The sequence below is a fragment of the Dama dama genome, chromosome 20, assembly GCF_033118175.1.
Source record: "Dama dama isolate Ldn47 chromosome 20, ASM3311817v1, whole genome shotgun sequence".
In the NCBI taxonomy this organism is placed as follows: Eukaryota; Metazoa; Chordata; class Mammalia; order Artiodactyla; family Cervidae; genus Dama; species Dama dama.
This window is the reverse complement of record NC_083700.1, coordinates 64,892,422-64,909,790: the sequence shown is the minus strand read 5'-3', so window position 1 is coordinate 64,909,790 and position 17,369 is coordinate 64,892,422. Positions and strand designations below refer to the sequence as shown.

General features: G+C 42.0%; 1 protein-coding gene across 2 annotated transcripts in view; it reads left to right on the top strand.

Moving 5' to 3' along the window:
* The window catches only part of GIPC2 (GIPC PDZ domain containing family member 2), a 103,725-nt gene that overhangs the window by 50,606 nt on the left and 35,750 nt on the right, over positions 1-17,369 (top strand). For both annotated transcript variants that reach the window (XM_061121563.1, XM_061121562.1), the window contains 2 exons: positions 10,599-10,705; positions 16,181-16,262. In XM_061121563.1, the coding sequence (XP_060977546.1) occupies positions 10,599-10,705; positions 16,181-16,262 (189 nt within the window). The remainder of the gene's footprint in view (positions 1-10,598; positions 10,706-16,180; positions 16,263-17,369) is intronic.

Genomic DNA, 17,369 nt, shown 5'->3' with positions numbered 1-17,369 from the left:
ACTGTAGCTTCCAGCTCCTCTGTCCATGGGATCCTCCAGGCAAGAATACTGCAGTGGGTTGCCATGCCCTCCTCCAGGGTATCTTCCCAACTCAGGGATCAAATCTGAGCCTCTTACATCTTCTACATTGGCAGACAGCTTCTTTACCACAAGTGCCATCTGGAAAGCCCTCACATATCCAGTGAAAACTATAATTCTCAAAGATATATGTACCCCAATGTTCACCGCAGCATTTTTTACAATAGCCAAGACATGGAAGCAATGTAAATGTCCATCAACAGAAGAATTCCTAATACACACACACACACATATGTATACTGACATAGACACAAACACACACACAAACACACACAATGCAACACTACTCAGTCATTGAAAAAGAATGAATTAATGCCATTGGCAGCAACATGGATAGACCTAGAGATTATCTTATGAAGCAAGTAAGTCAGACAGAGAAAGTTACATACCATACCATACCATTTGTATGTGGGATTTAAAATATGACAGAAATGAACCGATCTACAAAACATAAACTGACTCATAAAGTCAAAGCTGTGCTTGCCGAGGTAGAGGAGAGTGGAAGAGGGATGGAGTGGGAGTTTGGGATTAGCAGACGCAAACTATTACAAATAGAATGGATAAACAACAAGGGCCTACTGTATAGTATAGGAAACTAAATTCAATATCTTATGATAAACCATATGGAAAAGAACATGAACAGAATGTGTGTATATGCATAACTGAGTCACCTTGCTGTGCAGCAGATATTAACACTATATTTAGATCAACTATATTTCAATAAAATTTTAAAAAATAAATGTGATATTTTAACTCGAAAAAAAAATAGTTCTTGGCTGTTTGTAGGCTTAGTAATTAAAATAGCAATAGATAAAGGGGTCAAAACTGATGCTAATACGTGATATGTCTTCCTTAATATGGTATAACAGTGTGAAGGTAATGTCACATCGGTAAAATTGCTCTTTTTATAATAATGCACATTCTATTAATACCAGTACTTGTATAATGAGAGTTGTTATATAATTGTAGGAAATGGATCTGACAAATTGCACTCAAAATTGTCAGAGTGTGTCTTCAGAAAAAGTTAAGCATAAGCAGTTCTCTTAATGTATAGGAAAATATTTGATAGATTAAGTGAAAAGGCAATTACAAAACAATGTACAGTAATATCCTTTTTTAAATTATATTTAAATATGGAAGAGAAATGACTTGAAGTGTATATATATTGAAATGTTAACAGTTATCTCTGGCGGTGGGTTTTGAATGACTTGTTTGTATGTGCCCAGTTGTCTGCAACTCTTTGCGGCCCCATGGGCTGTAGCCTCCTAGGCTCCTCTGTCCATGGGATTCTGCAGGCAAGAATACTGCAGTAGGTTGCCACTTCCTACTCCAGGGAATCGTCCCAATCCAGGGATCGAACCCATATCTCGATCTCCTGTGTTGGCAGGCAAATTCTTTATCACTTGGGCCATCTGGAAAGCTTGACTTTTTTCTTTAGGTTTCTTGTGTATTTCACATTTTAGATATAAACTATTAACTTTCATAACCAGAAAACAGTTATTTAAAAAAAAAAAAAAAGACTAGGATTCCTAGTCTATGAAGTAGAGAAACAGAATCATTTTGCTTTTAGAGGCTTTATAATTTTTAACTATATACTCTTTTTGGAAAGTTTTCTTTAGTATTATCTTAAGTGGTTCCATGTTAGAAATGTGGTAGATTAAAGTGTATTGACTTTTTAAATTGGTGGGATTGTTTTTGCAACTACTAAACTTTTTAAAAGTTGGAGGAAAAATATGTGTAATAGACCACTAATAAAAGTGAACAGTTTCTGAATTCCCATAAAATCATCCTATGGATAAAATAAGTATAGAAGGATGAAAATACTTTAGCCATCCTTTTAAATTCTTTGTACTAATATTAGAATCTAGAGGTTTATAATATTTTTTAATAACACAGTCCCCTCTGGATTAAAATTACCCCGGGGATGCATTCCGTAATTTCAGGGAGTTGTGAAAAATAGGGTTGAGTTTTTCTCAAATGACACCTTATCTAAAAGAGCAAGATGATTTTTGGCATAGTATTTCCCTTCTGACACTTGTCATGCACCGTTCAGTCTCATCAAAGGAACAGTTAAGTCGCTTCCTTTAGCCTGTTTTTGTGGGAGGGTGGGGAGGGGAGGGCTGGGTCACGTGTTGCCAGCCCGTTGATCCAATAGCCACCTTGTGTATGTGGCATCCACTTATCTCCTTTTCCTTCTTATCTGCGCCAGCACCCTACCAGCTGAATCAAAACAAAAACAACCCCATTGCTATTCTAAAGACATATGAGGAATGTTGGGGAGAGGAAGGACACATAGAAAAAGGGAATGAACAGTTAAAATTTTTAAATTCTGGGGCGAAGCTAGATATTATGTCAGCTATTCAGAGAGAGAAAGAGTGCACGTGTGGTAGGGGTGAAGGGAGAGAGGGGAGCACAGGGGCTGTTTATGGACAGTGCTGTTTGTATAAGTTCAGGCATTGGAAGTTCTTTTTATTTTTAAAAAATTTTATTTATCTTGCTGTGCTGGGTTTTACTTGTTGCATAGAGGATCTAGTTCTTTAACCAGGGCTTGAACCTAGGCCCCCTGCATTGGGAGCGCAGAGTCTTAGCCACTGGACCACCAGGGAAGTCCTGTAAGGTCTTTTTAGAAGGATTGTTTCATTGCTCAGACACAATTCTGTATCTGTGAGGTATCTTTCAGCTGGAGACAGTAGAAAGCCTTACCAAACTGGCTAATGCAGAAAAGGGAATGTGATAAATCAACCATCCATGAGTGATGCTGGCATCCACAAAGCTCTATGTAAGGGCACATACAATGCGATCAGGACCACATTCATTGTCCTTCCTTTCCGTTCTGCCACCTGAAGCATCAGCCTCATCATCTATAGGTCATCTTAAGGTGGCCCATGATGGTGGTCAGCATGGCTGGGACCATGTGCTTTCTTATTCACACAGAACAGAAAGGGAGAGTGTCCTTATCTCAGAATTTCTAGCAAAAGTCCTTAGATGTTTTTCTCACTGATCTTTGTTCATGTGTCCACCTCTGAAACCATCACTGTGATAGAGAGGATCAATTAGGTTCCATTTATGTGTCCCATCCCTGAAGCTGGGAGCAACCAGCTGGGAGAATTTCTAGCACCTGGGACATAGTAAATTGATCAGTTTTTAAAAAATCACCTTTATTTTATTTTTTAAATATTGGGTTTTTTTTTTTGATGTGGACTGTTTTTTAAAGTCTTTATTGAATGTTACAATTTTTTTTTTTTAAAATAAATTGTCCTTTAAAATTGTATTTGTTTATTTTGGCTGCATCAGGTCTTCGTTGTGGCTCGGGGTGGCTGCTCTCTAGCCATGGTTTCACTCTCCTCATTGTGGTGGCCTCTCTCGTTGTGAAGCGCTGGCTCTAGGCAAGTGGGCTTCAGTAGTTGTGGCTCACTAGCTTAGTTGCTCTGCAGCAGTGGAATCTTCCCGGACCAGGGCTTGAACCCATGTCCCTTGCACTGGCAGGCAGATTCTTAATCGTTGGACCACCAGGGAAGTCCTGCTTCTTTTTTTTTTTTTTTCGGCTGCAAGGCATATGGGATCTTATGAATGGAGATTGATTCCATACCCCCTTCATTGGAAGGTGAAGTCTTAACCACTAGACTGCTTGAGATGTCCCAACATTACCTTTAAATTGTCTTCCCCAGATGATCCATGTTATTGTCCTTAGGTGAATTATAGTATATATATATATGTGTATATATTTATTCCTTTGAAATAAAAGTGTGCTCTAAGACTGGCACTGGTATAAGAAATGGCAAGTAACGCTTCATAATCATATGTAGTGAGAAGCTCTATGTCCATGAAACTCTATGTCTGAGAAACTCTATGATGAAATTTGAAATTGAAACTGAAAGTTGCTCAGTTGTGTCCGACTCTTTGCGATCCTATGGACTGTAGAGCCCGTGGAATTCCCCAGGCCAGAATACTGGAGTGGGTAGCCTTTCCCTTCTCCAGCGGATCTCGCCAACCCATGGGTTGAGCCCAGGTCTCCCACGTTGCAGGTGGATTCTTTACCAGCTGAGCCACGAGGGAAGCCCAGGTGTCTGAAAAGGAGGGCAGAGAGCTGCAGACCCCAAAGTAAGGTTGTCAACTCTAATTATTATTGTTTTGTAGGCTTGTGTCAGCCTCCAAGAGGAACTTAACATTTGATTTTTGATGAGAAATCACCCAACTTTTAAAAGTTGGCAATTAATTTAAAAAGTCTGAAAACACTGCACACTCCGCAAACGTGCCTGTGGACCACATGCCACTGAGCTACCTGTTGACAGCCTTGGCCCCTAAGAATTATCCTTTGTGCTCACGTCCTTTTCCCCAGTGTCAGCCACGCTCACTAAGCTTCTTAGGTACCCAGTGGGAAAGAAATTTCAAGTGATTTATTCCCAAGATGGGTAGACGCCTGATAAACTGAGAGTTGCGCAGTTGGGAGGGACTCTAAAACATCAACTGTCCATCGTTTGCTTTTGGAGTCTTGAAACCCAGGGTCTGGGGCACACTGCCTTCTCCTTCCTCCCTTAGCCTTGCTGTCTGGGTCTTTGCTTACACATTTTGCCCAGGAAGTTTCTGGCTCGTGAGAGGGAAGCACGGGAGCCCACTTGGACCCTATGATTAATACAGTGATGTGATGACATCTGTTCTTGTGAATTTGGTTAATGTGAGTCAGTCCCTAAGACTCAGGTCAGCTCTGGGAACACTGGGAAAAAGCCTTTCTGGGCCTGTAATGCTGAAGGTCATTGGCAAATACGACTTGCAAATTCCTGCAAGTCCTGAGTTGCCATCTGGTTGCCGTTTTGTTGCTGTGTAACTCCAGAGCTGGGAATTATAGAAATGCATTAGTGAATCTGGTAAAGTGGCTTAGTTCGCCTACACAGGTGGCTAGAGGAGGAGGCTGTTTATTTCCTCTTCTAGGAGGGAGTGTTGATGTGTCTGCTAACGTGACCACATGGTGTCGTGTAACTCTAACAAGAGACACTTTGAATGGGGATTGGGGGTCCAGTGAGATGGACACTGGAGGGCCCCCACTGCTGAGTGTTCCCCTGAGAGGCTTGGCTTAAATTCAATTGGGCCACTTTGGAGAATCTAAGTAGAGTAGTGGATCATCTTTTGTTTGTACCCTTCTGTAAATGGAAGGGAGAAAATCATAGTTTTATAGGAGATAGAATAGGAGACCTTTGTATTTGAAGTGATAGCTTTCTGATCATTCAAAGAGAGACTTCAGCATGTTTCTCATCCTGAGAAAAGCAATGCAAATGGCTTTGTGGGAGAGGGTGTGGGAAGAGCAGATGGCTCTCTTTCCAGGGTGGATGTGTCAGCAGAAGCAAGTGCAGCAGCAGCCGCCCCTGTATGAGTCGGCCCACTGGGCCTGGCACCTTTCACCCGGCAGCCCTCTGAACACGTTAGACCGCATTCTATGTAGCTGGTGTTCTCAGGGCACATGCAGATGAGGTGTGGCGGTTTAGTTGCTAAGTCGTGTCTGACTCTTCTGAACCCATGGACTGTAGCCTGCCAGGCTCCTCTGTCCATGAGATTTCCCTTCTTCGGGGGATCTTTCTGACCAAGGAATTGAACCCAGGTCTCCTGCCTGGCAAGCAGATTCTTTACTGACTGAGCTACGAGGGAATCCCTACAGATGAGGATGTATTCCTAACTTCACAAAATTTGTAAATGGGGAGCTGTGTTTTAACTCAGAGTCTCTGATTATGAAGTCCATCTCTTGTTGGGTACATCTCTTGTGTCTGTACCTACCCTCCTCTTGTGGACATCAGGGCTCTGAGCCTACTCTGAAGTTGGCCCAGGCCAACTTAGGCCCTCAAGGGAACAGAACAAAACCTTGTTCTGTGCAAAAGCAGAGGAATGCCCCACCTCCCCACACACGCCCTGTGTGGGTTGGGGAGCTCAGCTTGGTTTGCTAGTTCTCTGCCTCCAGACAGGGCCTTGGCTGATGCCAGCCTTCCTCTTGCCCTGGGGCTCAGGGTGGGACCAGAGACAGACATCTCCCCACCTCCTCTGTTCCCCCATCTCTCCCTGAGTGTCAGTATATAGCAGGGGCCGGGCTGTTTACTGATAATGCCAGTTAAAATGGTATAAAAAATGACAAGTAGGTATAAGCATTTTATTTAAAACATAAATCTTCATTCTTTTCCTACTCTTCACATGTAAAAAACTCTGAGAGGACACAAATTGGAGTGCTATTAAGTCTTTCTTTAGTAATCAGAACGGTAATGCTCATCTATGGGGTCTGTTTCATATCTAAAACCCAGATATGTGAAATGCTGGATGTTTAAAGATATTTTTCTAATCTCCTTGTGTCATCTTGCCCACACCTTTATCCGCCCCCTTCCGTGCCCCCACCGCCCAACTCACCTTTATGGAGTCTTTCCAAAGCAGTTACCCTAGTTTTCTTAGTAATAATAACTTTTGTTTCACACTTCTTTCATCAGTTCATATAGTTTTAAGTTAAATTACATAATTAGAGTAATAGATACAATTGCCACGAAAGGGTTTGGGAGTGGAGACGACTGCTTCCTGGTGATGTCCGTCTCAGCCGTGGGAGCCCGCTGTGCCCCCTTGAGCGGTGAGTGCCCTGGGCTCTGGGTGACATGGGGTGGGGGTGGGGAGCCTGGGGAGCCCAGAGTCTAGTGGATCCTTGGAGCTGCAGACTGATTACTGGGGTCTCCTGTGTGAACTGCATTCCTCTCATCGCTCATCCCCAAGAGAGGCCTTATGCACATCCATTCAGGAGGAGTGAAATGGGGGATTTAGGGCTTGGCCTGGCTGGTTTGAAAAGCTTAGACGGGCCAGCACCCTACAAGTAAGCCAGATTAACAGCATTTACAAACATTAAAAAAACAAAGCTTTTCTTTCCCCTGCAGGCTAACAGGACCATCCTGCCGGTTGTATGTATAAACCGGTTGATTTACTTCCCAGAATCAGGATGGTAGAGGAACATGGCTTCTTTCTTCAGCCATAAAAACTGCCTTTCTGGAGGCGAAGCCAGAATGAAAATTTCAGCTTTTGTTTTGGCGCCACCAAGTGGCTGGCTTTGAGATAACACTTTGGAGCAGAAGATGACTTGACAAACATAATGATTCAAAAAAAATCGGGGGTGAACAGGCAGTGCACAGAGAATTTTTAGGGCAATGAAACTACTCTGTATGATACTGTAATGATGAATAGATGGCATTATTCATTCTTCCAAACCCACAGGATATGCAGCACCAAGAGTGAACCACGATGTAAACTGAACTTTAGGTGATGTGATGAGTCTGTGGAGTTTCATTGATTGTAACGAATGTTCCACTGTGGTGGGGAGTGTTGATCATGGGGGAGGTGATGCATATGTTGGGGCAAGACGTGTATGGGAGAGCTCTGTCTTCTCAATTTTTTGTGCACTTAAAGCTGCTTTAAAAAGTTGTTGTTCAGTCACCAGGCCATGTCTGACTCTTTGTGACCCCATGGACTGCAGCATGCTAAGCCTCCCTATCCCTCACCATCTTCTGGTGTTTGCCCAAGTTCACGTCCACTGAGTTGGCAATGCCATTCAACTGTCTTATCCTCTGTTACCTTCTTTTCCTTCTGCCCTCAATCTTTCCCAGCATCAGGGTCTTTTCCAATGAGTCAACTCTTTGCATCTGGTGGCCAAAGTATTAGAGCTTCAGCTTCAGGATCAGTCCTTCCAATGAGTATTCAGGGTTGATTTCCCTTAGGATTGACTGCTTTGATCTTGAAGTCCAAGGGACTCTCGAGAGTCTTCCTCAGCACCACTATTTGAAGGCATCAATTCTGTGGCACTCTACCTTCTTTATGGTCCAATTCTCATATCCGTACATGACTACTGGAAAGACCATGGCTTTAAAAAATAAAATCTATTAGAAAACAATCTTCCATTCTATATCACATTTTCTCTTTTAGCTACTGGTGTTTCAGGTGAGAGCCAGGTGCATAGAGACATAGGGAGGCTGGCTGACTTTTCAAGCCTGGATGACAATCCCTCTGTGAAGTTCCAGCATTCCAGAGCCTGGGTCCTTAGCTTCACACATCCCAGAAATCTTTAATTTCTTCAGTGTATCCAGACTTGGGCAATTTTCTAGGGTTATATCACGCTTACCAAATTTACAAAAGACTTGTTGATAAGTCAGAATGCCTGTGTATTACTTTGCAATCAGAAATGTGTATATAGTGGCAGACCAAACATAGGTATTAACTGAGCATTTCCCACCCTGCAGGACACTTCCATGGGAAGACAAATTATATGGAGTAGGTTGCTTGGTGAAATCTCAGTGGATGTGTGTAAGGTTATTTATCTTGGAGGCTAGTATCATTCAGGTTGAGGCTGTCTTGACTGCCATACGTCTGTACATGACTCCAGCCTGGTCAGTGCTGGTGACTGACCTCACCTTTTTCTGTGGGTATTCTGTTGGAAACTCTGTGCTGAGTGAGCATTTTTCCTGCTGTGAATTTTCTTCCCTCTGATGCGACACAGTGTGACTGCCAAGGCAGATGCTATAAACTTGCTGATACAGCTCTAGTCTCCCGAGCGTCTGTCAGGTCATCGTGACCAGCATGAGCACTGTCAGCTATCATTTAGAGGTTTGGGGTTAGGGGAACTGTCCTCGGTACCACATGATCTTTTTTTGTGTGTGTGTGTGGACCATTTTTAAAGCCTTTATTGAATTTGTTACAATATTGCTTCTGTTTATGCGTTGGCTTTTTGGCCATAAGGCATGTGAGATCTTAGCTCCCCAACCAGGGATTGAACCTGCAACCCTGCATTGTAAGGTGAAGTCTTAACCACTGAACCACAGGGGAAGTCCCTCAATTATTATTTTTAATAATTTCACTCTCAGAGGAAAACTTATGTTTATGTTTTGGTGACTCTGTCCTCAAATACATGTTAAAATTAACATGTAAAATCCTACCCACCTTGGTGTAGATCCCCAATAATGAAATAGGGCTTGCTAAAGATGGAAATTACCATTGATTATAAGGAAGGATGCATTCGTGCAGACCACCTGATGTCCTTGAGTGCTCTGTACAGATCTCACTACCCGCTCACGTACCACAGCCTGCCCTGCAACTCCGCATCAGAGCTCAGTTATCTCCTGGGCTGGTTGCTGTGTCTTCCCACCCCCACCTCCATCCTCGCCCCAAACTGCTGCCCCAGAGTCCTCAGTCAAGAGGACCCGGGGGATACCTGCAGGAGCTCAAAACTGGTGGCCTGTGATTGGAACCCGATCCACAAATCTTTTCTTTTTGTCATTGTGTTGTTTTAAAGTTTGATTTAATTGCTAAAAGTTAAAAATCTGGCACAAAACTGAGCATTCATTTTCTTTGCAAACAAACAGAAGATCTGTCTGCGCAGTGTCTACTTTCTGACAGGGCAGGCAGTCGCTGGAGTGGCCTAGATAGGGTACCTCCTGGGAGTCATCCTCCATTTCCATTCTATCCTTTCACTCATTTATGTTACTGTCTGGTACTAAGGGGTAACTCTTGATATGTTGGAAAAACACAACCAAAATAAAACACACACATAGAAAGAAGCAGCACCCTGTGAACTCTTGTTCCATCATGCCCCCTGTTCTCTGCTGGCTTCTCAGAGGACCTCCTGAGGACCCTGCCTCTTTCATCCATCCACCTCTGAATGTATTCCTTGTGCTTCTAAGAGGTGTGGTGGTGAAGTGTTGTGGAGAAAGGCATACAGACTTTGGGGTCACAAGACCTGGATTTGAATCCCACCTCCAGCTGCTTCCCTAGTTGCTCAGATAGTAAAGAATCTGCGATCTGCAATGTGAGACCCAGGTTTGATCCCTGGGTAGGAAGATCCCCTGGAGAAGGAAGTGGCAACCCACTCCAGTATTCTTGCCTAGAGAATTTCATGGACAGAAGAGCCTGGTGGGTGTAGTCCAGGGGGTTGAAAAGAGTCAGACATGACTGAATGACTAAAACTTCACTTCTGGTCTCTACTGAGTTCAGTTTCCTTTTCTGTAAAGTGATGGCTCTAACTTGCCTGTTAGGTTAGCGTGAGAATTAAATGGGATTTTGTAAAGTGTCAATCAGAAGGTAGGTCCTCAAATAATGGTGCCTCCATTCCTGTCTTCTATGAAGACATGACTCTTTCCCTTCTTCATGACCTTGATGAAGTCCAGCTGCACACCAACCTCTGCCTTCATGCCACATAGACTTCTTTACTCTTACAATAAAACCAATTGTTTTAATTTTTGTTCCTTGTAACTTCCAGTCTTTCCCATCAGCACATTTCACAGATTCCCTTTTCTTTTTGTAGCCAGACCTCCCATACCTCTCTATCATTTGAGAGACTCTTGTATGAGAAAAATGGATGACAGGTGAACTTATTTTGGGAAATTCTATCAAGAGGCATAGCTTTTATCAAATTTCACAATAATGTACAAAAATTTGTGATGGAAACTCCCTTAGCTTTTATAGCCATCAGTTGAAATTCTTAATATATGTACCTTTCCCTATCCATTGTGTTTTTATAGATATGGAGCCCAGGTCAAAAGCTGGAAAGTCATCAACAGGAAAGATTGGTACGGGAAGGGAGACACTTCGTCTGAGATCGAAAGGTCCTGCCACTGTGGAGGAAGTGGTATGTTAGGTTCACTTAATTCCTATTTGGCTTGGAAATGCATGAACATTCATGTTTGTCAGAGCTGAAAATAAGGGTAAAATCACAAGATTAAGTAAAATGCCTTGTATTCTAATTAAGGCATGGTCTTTAATTCATTGCCTACTTAGACAATATGAAAGTTATTGAAGGCATTTGAGAAGGAAATACAGAAACTATGTGTGTGAGGAGAGATTGTGATACAGCAGTCCTCAGCTACCTGCAGTCAATTTTTTCTAGAGTATACAGACACCTGGACTGCCTCAAAAACTTAAATCAGCCAAAGCTCTCTGAGATCTAAGAAGAAGTCACTGAGCCACCTGTAGGAGTAAACAGACTTGAGATTTTGATAGTGAAAGATGATGTTCATGAAAACCAGTCTCCTCAGGCAAAGCATTTGATAATCATCTGGTCTCCTCTTTCATGTCCCATATCCCTTCCATCAGCAGATCCTGGTGGATCCACCTCCACAGCAGACCAGAGTGACCAACTTCCCCCCACCTCTGGCCCCACCACTCTGACCCAAGGCACCAACATCATCTCAACTATTGTGGTCACCAGCTCATGCTTCCTGCTTTCTCTCTCCCTTGCCTTCTTACCCTCTTTACCCACATAGCAACTAGGGTTATCCTTTGAAAATACAAATGAGATTGTTACTTTTCTGTAACAATCTGTTCAAAATCCTCCAGTGGGTTCCCTCAGAGTAACAAGCTAACACCCTCAGAGGGACCAGCATGATCTGACTGTGTGTTTCTCCTCTGGTCTCATCTCTGCCTCTCTCCTCCTGCCGCCCCCTGCTTCAGCCACTTGAGTCTCCGTGCTGTCCACAAACACTCTAAATACACCCCCATCTCAGGACCTCTGTATGAGCTGTTACATGTGGCTGATGCTCTCCCCGCTTATGGGCACGGCTCACTCTCTCGCTGCCTTCAATTTCTGTCTTCGTCCCTCCCTGTCTAACCTCTGAGTATGCTAGTATAACAGCAGTTCCTGCCACCTGCCCTCTGCCCAATCTTCCTTACCCTTTATTTTCTCTAAGGCGCTGAACCTGTTGGGCCTCACTGTATCTTTGTTTCCTTTTTGCCCCCCTTGTCTTGTTCTCATCTGACCTGATCACTGCCCTATCTCCAGCACCTAGAACAGTGCCTGACACTTCAGAGGAGCTCAGATCTTTGAATTTAATGAATTAGTGAATGATTCACATATGCTTGATGGGAGGAAGGGTTTTGCTGATTGTGTCTATGAGAAGGTCAGTATTTAAGTGAAAAACACCAGGAGAAGAGATGGATGGAGGGAACAAGAGCAGAAGAGGGCAGCAATGGTGAGGATTCAAAGTGGCAAATTCAGGCCTGCTCACCGCAGGAAGAGAGCAGTGATGAAGCCCTCCGGGGCGGGGAGGGCAGGACAGGCAGGCCTCTGAGCTCCAGAGTGCCTGCCTGGGGTAGGAGGGATGTGTCTGTGTCTGTCCTAGGGCTCCCAGCTGCTCGAAGAACAAAAGAGTGAGACAGATGAATGGTAAGGAGGCTGTTATCATAGGATCCAGAGCTTGTGGGGGACGGTGTCAGGGTCAGTCATGGGTGTGGTTTGTTGGGGCAGATACTTAAGGAACCACGAGGCCAGGGTTGTCTTCCTGAACGTTCGAGTCACCCAGATTGTTGTCAGTTTTGGGGACTCCAGAGGAAGATTCTGAGTTGGGTGTCTTGTTCCTGGGTGAATGAGTAGATTGAAATGGAGGCTGGTGACAGCGGAGAGGCCCCGGAGAGCCAGAAGCATTTTGAAAGTGAGAGATGATGAGGTTTGTGAAAAAACCCTGGGCAGTAACTTCTGGTCATTTCAGAGTCTTTACTTTTTTGGGGCCCAGCCTGTTGCCAGGCATACTGCTGAAGGCCAGTACGTGTTCACTGAACAAGTGAACACACCTGGCTGGAAGAAAGGCCTCTGTGAGAGGGTGAAAGGACAGTGGGAAGGAGCTGGGGGTCCCAGCTGTCCTCTGCAGTGGAAGCTGGGAGGGGAAAAGCACAGACCTTCAAACTGCTTGCATAGGAAGTGGAGTCGGCAGGAAAAGCTCCATGTCACTTCAGGAGGGGGGCCATCTTCTAACAGTTCATGTGGGTCACACAAATCTGTTTATTTATGAGCAGCAGCTGTGTATCAGGTGCTGGAATGAAAAAGAATAACTGAAGATCTGCCTGAGGCGGTGGGAAAGATTCATTCCAAGATAAACATCTAAATCTCTCTTCCTACTTGCATAGCCTGTTTCTTGAAATAAGGCAATTAAAGTAGCTCATAATAAAGGGGAAAAAAAAAACTAGTTTGGCACTAATATTAAATTTGATACAAATGACCTATGATTTAATTTCAAACAGTAAATATTTGAAACCAAGCAGCCCCTCATCACCTAGCACAAATTCTGAAAACTGAACAGTACTCCACTTGCATGAGTTACTTGGTATGTTTGTTGAGACAGGCACAGTCCAGGTGCTGGTAACACAAAGGTGATTAAAGACCTTGTTTTTCCTTTAAAGGGAAGAGGCATGAAAATAAACTGTTACAAACCAGAAGGGCAAGGTTAATGTCACAAGGAAGGGGCTAGCTGATGAGCTACAGTTAGGAATCGGTGAAGAGGGAAATTGGGAGAGTTGCTTCCATAAGAAATAGTTGAGTTAGTCACAGATGGATAGTGTTCTGGGCATGAAATGATAATGGATATGGGACCTTGTAAATGTCCATGAGGCTGGAGTGTGGCTGCTGAAAGTATCTGGTGGGAGGTGTTGACACTGGAGATAGAGGCCTGGGTCAGGGCGGAAAGGGTCTGTAAATAATGCTGAGGGTTGGGGGGTGGCTATTTAAAAATTGCAAGGGGAGCAGCAAGTCAGTTTTGTGTTTTAGAAAAATCCCTTGGTTTTAGGGGATGGAAAGTTGAACAGACAGGGTAGATTTGCGAGGGTGAGGATTGCAGGTGGGGAGACCAATTAGGAAACCTCTGCGATAAGAAAAGACGAGGGAGGATTATTCAGTCAAAAGAAGGAAATCCTGCCATTTGTAGGTTGTGGATGGACCTGAACAATAGTGTAATACGTCAGAGAAAGACAAATATTGGATGACCTCAGTTTTATTATCTCCCCCTCTCCCATTCCAAACAAAACAAACCACACCTTGTATAGAAACAGAGCAGACTGGTTGTTGCCAGAGGCAGGGAGTTGGGCAGGTGGGGTGGGTGAAATGGAGGATGGGGGTCAAAAGGTACAAACTTTTAGTTATAAGGACGTCCTGAGCATGGACTCACAGCTTGGTGATTATTGTTGATAATACTGTATTATATATTTGAAAGTTGCTAAGAGGCTAGATCTTAAAAGTTCTCATCACAAGAAGAGAAAACTATGTGTAGTGATGGGTAACTAGACTTACTGCAGTGATTTTTTTTACAGTATATACACATATAAAATCATTATGTTGTATACCTAAAACTAATAGTATTTGTCAATTATATCTCAATTAAAAAAAATTAGGACTGAACACAGGCAATCAGAACGTGAATGGAAGAGGGGTGATGAGATCAAGAGCTGTTTAGAATAGTACGATCTTGGTGGCCATTTTTGTGTGAGAAGTACTGATACTTGTCGCAATAACCTGCAATGTATCTGGATAGATGCAAAGATAAATATCTAAGTTACTTTGCATAGCCTGTCACTTTACACAGACTATTCAAAATACATTGTAAAGAAGTCAAGAGTGATATATCATGTCTCCTGTCTCATCGTTAATGTAAATAACTATTTATATATTATAATACATAATACATATATAATACATAATACATATATACATACATATAAATAAAATATATGTGATCATGTTTTTTCATAGAAACTTTTACTAGTTAGGAAGAACAAAAATACTTTGGTACCCTTAATACACATATTATGTATGTAGTTGATAAAGAATGCATACAGTAGTCTCCTCTTATCCACAGCAGACACGTTCCAAACCCTGCAATGGGTGCCTGAAACTGTGGATAGTACTGAATCCTGTGTATACTGTTTTTCCTGTACATATATACCTATGATAAAGTTTAATTTATAAATTGGGCATAGTAAAAGTTGATGACAACTAATAGTTAAATAGAACAAGTAGAAAATGTACTATAATAAAAGCTGTGTGAATGTGGTCTCTCTCTTCAAAGATCTTATTTTACTGGACTCACTCTTCTTGTGCTAATGTGAGATGATAAAATGCCAGTGTGATGAGATGGAGTGAGGTGAATGATGCAGGCATTGTGGCATGGCATTAGGCTACCATTAGCTTTCTTACTGTAGGTCAGGAGGATCATCTAGCTGTGATGACAGGAAAGGTTGGATCTTAGGAGCAGATGATGTTGATGTTTGGGGGTTCTGGGATGGAGCAGATGGTGTGAGGTTTTATATTACTCAATGGCACATGATTCAAAACTTAGGAACTGTTTATTTCTGGAGTTTTCCATTTAATATTTTTGGACCTCAGTTGACTGAGGTAACTGAGGAGGAAAGCAAAACCACAGATAAGGGTGCAGGACTACTGTACAAATAATTAGATATATGTGTTCAGGATGTTGTAGTCTTGGGGTGAGCTCTGCCCTTTTCAAGGCACACAGGACCCCTTGAGATCTAGTCATGTCTGGCACTCTATTTCCCATCACATGGGATGTCTTGCAGTCCCTTTAACCTGCTTCACTTTTCTATCAGACTCTGTGACCCCACACAGACTTCATGTCTCTATTGTCTTCTATCTGTCCTGGTTTATCTGACACCAGTTGATTTTGAAAACACAGTTCTTAAGTCACCTTTCTGAAGTCTTCCTGGACTCTTAGAGATTTAAATTTACTTCCACTGGGACTTCTCTGGTGGTCCAGTGGTTAAGAATCTTCCTGCTTATGCAGGGGACCTGGGCTCTATCCCAGTTCTGCAGAGATCCCCACATGCCATGGGGCAACTAAGCCTGAGTGTTGCAACTACTGAGCCCATATTCTAAGGTCTGTGAGCTGCAACTACTGAGCCCTTGAACCTCACCTAATGAAGCCCACACACAGCAAAGAAGACCCAACACAGCCAAAAATAAATTAATAAAAAAATTTATTGCCCCTGTGAAGCCTCCATGCCTTTGACATCCTTTAGAAATTGTCCTTATTGTGGTTAAATAGCCTATTTTCACATCTCTCTCCCTTCTAGATTGCTAGCTGCTTGGAGATAGCATTCCTAGTTTTTCTTCTTTGAATCTGTAATACTTACCACAAACACTAAAAATAAGTATTTACTGTATTGATCTGTATTGAATTATAGGGCACATTCTAGATATATTTCCATTAAAATTAGCTGAAGTACACAACCAGGAACTGGCTTCACTTCAGATTTCCCCCATGTATGCCTCAATGTTCAAGAGATTCCGTGTAAAAATGTCTTATTTCTCTTTTCTTCGATAAAGCCTTCTGAAACCAAAGAAAAGGCGATTGGAAAGGTTGATGATCTTCTTGAATTATACATGGGAATTCGAGATATCGATTTAGGTAAGATTATACTATTTAAAAAAGTCTTATATGTCTTAATTTTATGGAACTTAATGCTTATTTATGTCTTGCTTGCATTTATAGTCAATTATACTTTTCAAGGTAAAAAGTATTTGTGGAGTGATCAAAAGCATAATGAAAATGAAGATAATATATAAACATAAGAAGAACACTTGGCCCTTATCCCTTACTAGTTTTGAGGCCTCAAAGTCAAGTCAACTTTTCTAAACCTCAGTGTTTTATTATTTTTTTTAACAGAAAAATGTTAAACTATTTTTAAAAAGTTGAAATATAGCTGATCTTACAATATTGTGTTTCAGATGTACAGCAGAGTGATTCAGTTATATATTGATATATATTTTAGATTCTTTTCCATTACAGGTTTTTACAAGATATTGAATATAGTTCACTGTGCTATATAGTAAATCCCTGTTGTTTATCTGTTTTACGTGTGTATCTGTTTAGTGTATATCTGATAATCCCAAACATCTAATTTGTCTCTCCCTCCCTTTCCCCTTTGCTAACAGTAAGTTTGTTGTGTATGTCTTTGAGTCTGTTTCTGTTTTATATATTAGTTTATTTATATTATTTTTTAGATTCCACTTGTAAATGATATCATATGATATTTGTCTTTGTCTGATTTACTTTACTCAGTATGCCAGTCTCTAGGTGTTAGCATATTTTTCTTTATCTGTCTTACTTCTACTCATGTTGCTACAAATGGCAATATGCCACTCTTTTCTATGGCTGAGTAGTATTACATTGTGTGTGTGTGTTTGTGTATATGTATATATACATATCATATCTTTTGTATCCATTCATCTGTCAGTGGACACTTAGATTGCTTCCATGTCTTGGCTATTGTAAATAGTGCTGATATGAACACTGGGATGCATATATCTTTTTGAATTGAAGAGTTTTGTTGTCATCTTTTCTGGATATATGCCCAGAATGGGATTGACTGCTGGGTTATTATTTTTTAAATTAATTAATTAATTTTAATTGGAGGCTAATTGCTTTACAATATTGTAGTGGTTTTTGCCATACATTGGCATGAATCAGCCATGGATGTACATGTGTTCCCCATCTTGAGCCCCCCTCCCACCC